Below are 10072 nucleotides of genomic sequence, written 5' to 3' on the forward strand. Positions count from 1 at the left end.
AGAACATTTACTTCTTCTGGTTTGGTGTGGACATTTGCCGACATTATTGTGTTTTTATCGCAGGTAACGAGAAGAAGAAGGAAAACAAGAAATAGAAGACAAAGGTCACATTCCCAAAACTCTGGAAGATTTACTATGTTTTTTTTTTTTTTTTTTTCCTTTTTCCTTACACTCCTGCCAGCGGTATAAGTGGGCAGGAGGGAGTGGGCCACAGCCAGGATCTCCCTGGCCCAAAACATTTAACAAGGGTGAAAGAACACTGGAGGACATTACACCTGAAATCCACTTGCCCCACAATTATTAGGAGGCAAGGAACTCTTTTTCGGTGTATATCACACTAGAGCAAAAAAATCTAAGGGATCTCATTCTGTGCATTCTCGGAATCAGCTGGGTCTTGGATGTCAGCCTTCGAATGATTGTAATGTTACATAAATCCTGCTAGTGTGCCCTAATATTATAAGAATTAATACTTCTTTAACCTCTTTAGGACCATGTAAAAGTACGGCACACTGTCCTCATGCACATGACCGTATGTATTGTGCTGTCCGCAAAAAATACGGCTGACCTCCGTGTTCATTCCGTATTTTGCGGAACGGAACAGCTGGCCCCTAATAGAACAGTCCTATCCTTGTCCGTAATGTTGACAATAATAGGACATATTAGATTTTTTTGCAGAATGGAAATACGGATATACAGAAACGGAATGCACACGGAGTAACTTCTGTTTTTTTTTGCAGACCAATTGAAAGGAATGGTTCCGTATACGGTCCGCAAAAAACCCCCGGAACGGACACGGAAAGAAAATACGTTCGAGTGCATGAGCCCTTCGGCTACACTTTTTGTGGGACTCATTGTAAAACTGCCAGCTAAATGGACAAGAATAGAACATGTTCTATCATTTACAGCACAGCCACACGGACACGGACAGCACACATATGACATCCGTGTGCCGTCTGTATTTTTTACATCCCCGTTCAAACTGCAAAACATGCGGACTGGACGTGGACCAAAAATACAGTCGTGTGAATGAGGCCTAATTTAGAAGCCACTTATCTTTTCGAGCCTAAATAACACTAAATCAGTCCCATGTAGCAAACAGAGCAGTGCACTTATCCACCACTATTGCTCCCGGTGATCATGTGATCACTGGGTGGCCCCTGACATGGCAGCGCTGATTGGTGAAAACAGACCCAATTCACCTGTGCCAGGTTTATGTGACAAGATTTTACATGTGTTATGAAATGAGTAAAGGTAGTTATTCTACATTGGGTGAATGTCATCAGAACCACTGGCCACTAAACATGTGTTGGGGTGTCTAATGTCCAATCCTTTTACTTTTAGGGGAGATATGCTTTGCTCCCACCCTTCCAAAAAGAATTAATATTTATAGCCTCAGCAGTAGACTGTCCCCAGACTTACAGTTGACTTAATAGGATGGAAGATTAGTACGGCCATTTACCACCTCATCCCTTTTCCCATTAATAAACACACGGAGACCTTATCTTGGTGTAAAAAACTGTAGCGGCCCATTTATTAACAGAATAACCATCATTACATTTTCTTTGCATCTGAACCAGGTTCCAACTTCATAACCCCCTGATAATGAGGGATCCTGGAAGACAAGCCCATCATATTAATCCTCCAGTTGAAGTTTAACCTTACCCTTGGCCGCACTCACCGACCCAAGGGCACCAAACATGAACATCATGCCCCTGAAAGGCCTTCTAGCCCAAACAGGAGCCCCCATCCTTCAACTCACCAAACCTCTTAAGATGCACGCCCCCAAAGAGTCATGCAACTCTTCCAAATAGTTTTGCCTCCCAGAATCCCACTTTCTACCTGCCTTCCACTACGACAACCCTCCCCTCCCCAGAATAAACAATACAAATTAAGGGCGGGTGGGCGGGAACTTACAACCTATCTCCCGGTCAATTAACTAACTCCGCCCCTAACTTCTTTAAATACTGCCCGCCAACCGCACTGCCCCACCCTATGCTCCACCAATCACTACCTATATCCCTTTCTTTAAATTATTTAACCCTTTACCTGCCTACAACTTAATATACCATATAATTAGGGGGTGATAGAAAACCCCACAGCGCCCCACTCGCAGGCAGGCTCACACTTATAGCATAAACCCGGTAACACTTAAAAATGGAGGTTACTGGGCTCATTCAGGGCACAAGGCAAAACCATTAAAGAAGTCCTTTAATGTACTAAAAAGGTACTTAGTTACAAAAATTACAAGAAATAAGAGACGCACAAAACAGTTATAAAAGTAAAACGGATAAAAACAGAAAGGTTCTTACTACTTAACAAATTGTGTGATCAGAGTCCATTCTGGTTCCGGGGACAGGAGGACGTGGAGCACAACCCAATGCTGATCGGATCCCCAAATTGTGTCAATGAAAGGTTCAAAACCCCTAATTTTTATCCCCCTTCGGCAGAGGGTGGAGCTGAGAGGAGTCTCCCTCCCATCCTTGGCCCAGCCTTCTGGGAAGGCCTTCATTATTGGTGCAAGTTCCACCTCTATCCCTCGGCTGGCAAGCATAAAATATTAATAAAACATAGCTTCCTGTTCACACTAATGGATATATGGGCCCCATCTTGTTTTAATAAGGTATATTTCATCAGGCCGATCGTTCTAACACCAAATATGACCGGTGTAGGGGTCCCGGAAAGAGCGATTCTCATTACGCGGGAATGTTTGTACTTCCTACGATGCCCACATTATACAGAATGCAATTATCACAATAATTAATATGTGAGTTGTACCAGAGACGAGTTATCGCTTATGATATATTTCCTTCATCTTCTAGTTGAAAAGCACCTAGATGTCGGCCGTGCACCGGTACAAATACGTCTGACGTGTCAGGCATTACCATGAGGCTCTAGTGTCCCGTCCTGGAAACCTCGTTACCACTACTTTGTTAGCAGTAGGATGCTAATCCGAATCCTGCAAAAAGGTGTTTGTGTTTTCTCGCCCACAGGTCCAGACTGCATGTGTCACAGGTCGGAAGATCTAAGAGACTGGCTGCATGTGATGTGATCTGACAGCCTCTTTAGTTTCACTTGTTTCTGTGTTGTTGCTGGTTATGACCACACCTCTTGTCTCAGGTGTAGCTTAAGTGGTCATTCCCACTCCTCTATTTAGTCTGGTCTTAACCTTCATGCTATGCGGTTGATAGCTCTTTCTGCTTGTGAACGTGCTGGTGTTTGGTTCTCCTCTGAGTTCCTGCTCATCGGCTTTCTTTGGAGTTAAGTGTCCTTTTCCCTAGTTATTGTTTGTTGTATTCCCCTGTCTTTTGGTATTGTGCCTGAGGGAGCCTCCTGTTACTTCAACTGGGAAGGAACAGGTCATCTTTTGTCCAGACACTATTTCCAGGGCCATTTAGGGTCAGATTAGGCTCTAGGTTCCTGCATATGAGCTTTCCTAGTCTCAAGATCTGTTCATACTGATAGTAGTCAGGACTCAGGGTAGGGATTCAGTAGGTGGTGACCTTTCCCCTTTCTCTAGTTTCCAGGCCTGGTACCTCTTCCCTTCCCTCTTGTGTTTGGTGTGGAGTTAATTACCCACACCGCGCTGTGACAGCATGGCATCGTACCGACCGTTTTAAAAGAAAGGCATAAAAATATATAAAATCACTCAACATTGACATAAAATCATACACAGATAATAATAGCTACGAGACAGGTTGCCTCTTTCTCACAATGTAACATATGTTTTACTGGATACTGTATAACAGTGTACTGCACCATTCCATACATTTTTTGGAACACAGTGATACTGACATTCTGATGTAACCCTGTGAGCTATCCTGGTGTGCATGCTAGACGCTATAAAAAGATGTGATGTAAACGACATTTAACACTTTTATTTAGTGAAACATATTGGATATTACTAAGGTTTTGATGCTTTATAGGGGTTAGCCCATCTTGGCATGGCATCAGTGTTAAAGGGAACCTGTTACCATTTTATAGAAAGCAGGAGCTGAGCAGACTGATATACAGATTAGTGGTGAAACATTCAGTTTAATGTGTATTTTATACATTTATATTCCTGCTCATTCTGGGGGTTTGAAGTCAAGGAGGCCGTCCTATCTTTGATTGACAGCTATCTCAGTATACACAGTCATAGAGGGCAGGCTGTCAGTCACTGATAGGACCATCTCCTCATAGAGGGCAGGCTGTCAGTCACTGATAGGACCATCTCCTCATAGAGGGAAGGCTGTCAGTCACTGATAGGACCTCCTCCTCATAGAGGGAAGGCTGTCAGTCACTGATAGGACCATCTCCTCATAGAGGGAAGGCTGTCAGTCACTGATAGGACCATCTCCTCATAGAGGGAAAGCTGTCAGTCACTGATAGGACCGTCTCCTCATAGAGGGAAGGCTGTCAGTCACTGATAGGACCTCCTCCTCATAGAGGGAAGGCTGTCAGTCACTGATAGGACCATCTCCTCATAGAGGGAAGTCTGTCAGTCACTGATAGGACCGTCTCCTCATAGAGGGAAGGCTGTCAGTCACTGATAGGACCGTCTCCTCATAGAGGGAAGGCTGTCAGTCACTAATAGGACCGTCTCCTTATAGAGGGCAGGCTGTCAGTCACTGATAGAACCGTCTCCTTATAGAGGGAAGGCTATCAGTCACTGATAGGACCGTCTCCTTATAGAGGGAAGGCTGTCAATCACTGATAGGACCTCCTCCTCATAGAGGGAAGGCTGTCAGTCACTGATAGGACCTCCTTCTCATAGAGGGAAGGCTGTCAGTCACTGATAGGACCTCCTCCTCATAGAGGGAAGGCTGTCAGTCACTGATAGGACCATCTCCTCATAGAGGGAAAGCTGTCAGTCACTGATAGAACCTCCTCCTCATAGAGGGAAGGCTGTCAGTCACTGATAGGACCATCTCCTCATAGAGGGAAGTCTGTCAGTCACTGATAGGACCGTCTCCTCATAGAGGGAAGGCTGTCAGTCACTAATAGGACCGTCTCCTTATAGAGGGCAGGCTGTCAGTCACTGATAGAACCGTCTCCTTATAGAGGGAAGGCTATCAGTCACTGATAGGACCGTCTCCTTATAGAGGGAAGGCTGTCAATCACTGATAGGACCTCCTCCTCATAGAGGGAAGGCTGTCAGTCACTGATAGGACCTCCTTCTCATAGAGGGAAGGCTGTCAGTCACTGATAGGACCTCCTCCTCATAGAGGGAAGGCTGTCAGTCACTGATAGGACCGTCTCCTTATAGAGGGAAGGCTGTCAGTCACTGATAGGACCATCTCCTCATAGAGGGAAGTCTGTCAGTCACTGATAGGACCGTCTCCTCATAGAGGGAAGGCTGTCAGTCACTAATAGGACCGTCTCCTTATAGAGGGCAGGCTGTCAGTCACTGATAGAACCGTCTCCTTATAGAGGGAAGGCTGTCAGTCACTGATAGGACCATCTCCTTATAGAGGGAAGGCTGTCAATCACTGATAGGACCTCCTCCTCATAGAGGGAAGGCTGTCAGTCACTGATAGGACCTCCTCCTCATAGAGGGAAGGCTGTCAGTCACTGATAGGACCTCCTCCTCATAGAGGGAAGGCTGTCAGTCACTGATAGGACCATCTCCTCATAGAGGGAAGGCTGTCAGTCACTGATAGGACCATCTCCTCATAGAGGGAAGGCTGTCAATCACTGATAGGACCGTCTCCTTATAGAGGGAAAGCTGTCAGTCACTGATAGGACCGTCTCCTTATAGAGGGAAGGCTGTCAGTCACTGATAGGTCCGCCTCCTTATAGAGGGCAGGCTGTCAGTCACTGATAGGACCGTCTCCTTATAGAGGGAAAGCTGTCAGTCACTGATAGGACCGTCTCCTTATAGAGGGAAAGCTGTCAGTCACTGATAGGACCGTCTCCTTATAGAGGGAAAGCTGTCAGTCACTGATAGGACCGTCTCCTTATAGAGGGAAGGCTGTTAGTCACTGATAGGAACGTCTCCTCATAGAGGGAAGGCTGTCAGTCACTGATAGGACCGCCTCCTCATAGAGGGCAGGCTTTCAGTCACTGATAGGACCTCCTCCTCATAGAGGGAAGGCTGTCAGTCACTGATAGGACCATCTCCTCATAGAGGGAAGACTGTCAATCACTGATAGGACCTCCTCCTTATAGAGGGAAGGCTGTCAGTCACTGATAGGACCATCTCCTCATAGACGGAAAGCTGTCAGTCACTGATAGGACCGTCTCCTTATAGAGGGAAGGCTGTCAATCACTGATAGGACCGTCTCCTTATATAGGGAAAGCTGTCAGTCACTGATAGGACCGTCTCCTTATAGAGGGAAAGCTGTCAGTCACTGATAGGACCGTCTCCTTATAGAGGGAAAGCTGTCAGTCACTGATAGGACCGTCTCCTTATAGAGGGAAGGCTGTTAGTCACTGATAGGAACGTCTCCTTATAGAGGGAAAGCTGTCAGTCACTGATAGGACGTCCTCCTCATAGAGGGAAGGCTGTCAGTCACTGATAGGACCATCTCCTCATAGAGGGAAGACTGTCAATCACTGATAGGACCTCCTCCTTATAGAGGGAAGGCTGTCAGTCACTGATAGGACCGTCTCCTTATAGAGGGAAGGCTGTCAATCACTGATAGGACCTCCTCCTTATAGAGGGAAATCTGTCAGTCACTGATAGGACCGTCTCCTCATAGAGGGAAATCTGTCAGTCACTGATAGGACCGCCTCCTCATAGAGGGAAAGCTGTCAGTCACTGATAGGACCTCTTCCTCATAGAGGGCAGGCTGTCAGTCACTGATAGGACCGCCTCCTTATAGAGGGAAAGCTGTCAGTCACTGATAGGACCTCCTCCTCATAGAGGGAAAGCTGTCAATCACTGATAGGACCTCTTCCTCATAGAGGGCAGGCTGTCAGTCACTGATAGGACCGCCTCCTTATAGAGGGAAAGCTGTCAGTCACTGATAGGACCGTCTCCTTGACTTCAAAGCCAAGAATTAGCAGGAATTAAAATGTATAAAATACAAATTTTACTGAATCTTTTTCCACAAAACTATATATCAATCTGCTAAGCTCCTCTATAACATGCTGCCTGTAGACACCATGTTCAATGTGACAGCTTCCCTTTAAGATGTTTGCATAGCTTCCACTCACTGCTGTGGGAGTTACACATACAGAGGAGCACCGGCCCCTCGGCAGTTGTTATAACTTCTCCACAGGCTGGTGCTTACTGTGAGATATTCCCATCTTGGCTACGAAATGCTGAGATGGGTCAACCTCTTTGAAGGTTTTCCATATGAATAAACTATTCTCAGGATAGGTTATCAGTATCAGATCAGTGGGGGTCCAATTCCCGGCACCCCCATCAATCGGCTGTTTGAAGAGACTGCAGCGCTTGTACTCTTCACTGTTTACCTGCTCGATGTTGACATTGCAGCGGCCGTGCGGTGTAATTACTAGTGATGAGCAATATTTGAATTTGCAATATTTCGCAAATATTTGGTAGAATATTCGTCATAAATTTGAGAATTCGAGATTATTTTCTTGATCGTGAAAAATCGGCAATGTAATATTCAAGTAATGCGCTCGAAATATAGGCGTGGGTCACTATAGCTACATTTTTCAAGCTGCTAGAAGTTTCCTGAGACTGGAGAAAATGGTTGGCACGACAGAACATTACAATAGCTTTATATGCAGTTAGAGTGCTCCAATATATTCGCGATTGCAAAATTGCCGCCAATGATGCGAATATTTTGGCGTAATACATGCAACTTCACATTTTAACAGGTCTGATTACTTATTAGTGATTGGTGCACTAAGTATTGTTGTGAACTTGTGACATCACAGCACTATATCACTATCTAACCTACACTGACTATCTCTCACTAACTATCTGTATTATATACAGTACAGACCAAAAGTTTGGACACACCTTCTCATTCAAAGAGTTTTCTTTATTTTCATGACTATGAAGGCATCAAAACTATGAATTAACACATGTGGAATTATATACATAACAAACAAGTGTGAAACAACTGAAAATATGTCATATTCTAGGTTCTTCAAAGTAGCCACCTTTTGCTTTGATTACTGCTTTGCACACTCTTGGCATTCTCTTGATGAGCTTCAAGAGGTAGTCCCCTGAAATGGTCTTCCAACAGTCTTGAAGGAGTTCCCAGAGATGCTTAGCACTTGTTGGCCCTTTTGCCTTCACTCTGCGGTCCAGCTCACCCCAAACCATCTCGATTGGGTTCAGGTCCGGTGACTGTGGAGGCCAGGTCATCTGGCGCAGCACCCCATCACTCTCCTTCATGGTCAAATAGCCCTTACTTTCAAAGTTTTCCCAATTTTTCGGCTGACTGACTGACCTCATTTCTTAAAGTAATGATGGCCACTCGTTTTTCTTTACTGAGCTGCTTTTTTCTTGCCATAATACAAATTCTAACAGTCTATTCAGTAGGACTATCAGCTGTGTATCCACCTGACTTCTCCTCAACGCAACTGATGGTCCCAACCCCATTTATAAGGCAAGAAATCCCACTTATTAAACCAGACAGGGCACACCTGTGAAGTGAAAACCATTTCAGGGGACTACCTCTTGAAGCTCATCAAGAGAATGCCAAGAGTGTGCAAAGCAGTAATCAAAGCAAAAGGTGGCTACTTTGAAGAACCTAGAATATGACATATTTTCAGTTGTTTCACACTTGTTTGTTATGTATATAATTCCACATGTGTTAATTCATAGTTTTGATGCCTTCAGTGTGAATCTACAATTTTCATAGTCATGAAAATAAAGAAAACTCTTTGAATGAGAAGGTGTGTCCAAACTTTTGGTCTGTACTGTATATAAACTAACTAACTAACTAACTAACTATCTAATGACACAGGAAAGCAGAGAGCACAGCAATAACACTGCTACCTCTCTCAGATCTGCAAAATACTGCATACAAGGGCTGCTGAGGAGGTTCTTATATAGTAAGGGGGAGGCAGCTTTCCTATTGGTTGCTAGGGATGTTGCTAAGCTCAGACAAAGACATTGCAGCCTTCTCATTGGCCCACGAGCAAGAAGCAGGGAGGTTACTGCTGAAAAAAAATCTATGATATTCGAAATTACGAATATATATGACTATATTCTAAATATTCGCGAATTCTCAAAGTGCCGATATTCACGATTAATATTCGCTATTTGAATATTCGAGCCCAACACTAGTACTTACATTAAAATGAATGAGACGGAGTAGTTGTCGTTGCGCTGCGCGGCCACTGCAATATTGATGGCGTGCTGGTAAACAGTGAACAGACTGCAGCTGATCGGCGGGAGTGCTGAGAGTCTGACCCCCACCAATACATTGATATCCTGAGGCTAGTTCATCTATACGGGAAACCTGACAACCCCTTTAAGGAAGCACCTTGTGGAGACATCAGCTTATATATTTTTCCTGGATGTTTATTCGAATGTATAATAAAACGCAATATGAACAATAAATTTGAGCTCAGAAAATGAACGTGTAGGTGGCCTCTTGTGTACACAGTATTACTCCTAGAAAGCATCACTGCAGAGTGAACGCGATGTCCGATAAGGCTACTTTCCCACTTGCGTTTTGGCTTTCCGTTTCTGAGATCCGTTCAGGGCTCACACAAGCGTTACAAAACGGATCAATTTTGCCTTAATGCATTCTGAATGGAAAAGGATCCGCTCAGAATGGATCAGTTTGCCTCTGTTCAGTCACCATTCCGCTCTGGAGGCCGCCTGCAGCGTTTTGCTGTCCGTCTGACGAAGCGGAGCCAAACGAAATCCGTCCTGGCACACAATGTAAGTCAATGGGGAAGGATCCGTTTTCTCTGACACAATCTGGCACAGTAGAAAACGGATCCGTCCCCCATTGACTTTCAATGGAGTTCAAGACGGATCCGTCATGGCTATAGAAGACATAATACAACCGGATCCGTTCATGGCGGTTGTAATATTGTGACGGAAGCCTTTTTTGCCGATCCATGACGGATCCGCCCAAAACGCGAGTGTGAAAGTAGCCTCAGAACATTCAGTTCAGTTCAAAATAGACTTTTATGGACTTTGAATAGAACTGAA

At 44.8% G+C, this 10072-nt stretch overlaps 1 protein-coding gene across 1 annotated transcript in view; it reads left to right on the forward strand.

The window, feature by feature from the left end:
* The window catches only part of LOC121008697, a 112163-nt gene extending 112068 nt beyond the window's left edge, over window positions 1-95 (forward strand). Inside the window, exon 9 of the mRNA XM_040441393.1 lies at window positions 64-95. Coding sequence (XP_040297327.1) covers window positions 64-95 — 32 coding nt within the window. The remainder of the gene's footprint in view (window positions 1-63) is intronic.
* The last annotated feature ends 9977 nt before the right edge of the window (window positions 96-10072 follow it).

Source organism: Bufo bufo, chromosome 7 (assembly GCF_905171765.1).
Source record: "Bufo bufo chromosome 7, aBufBuf1.1, whole genome shotgun sequence".
In the NCBI taxonomy this organism is placed as follows: domain Eukaryota; kingdom Metazoa; phylum Chordata; class Amphibia; order Anura; family Bufonidae; genus Bufo; species Bufo bufo.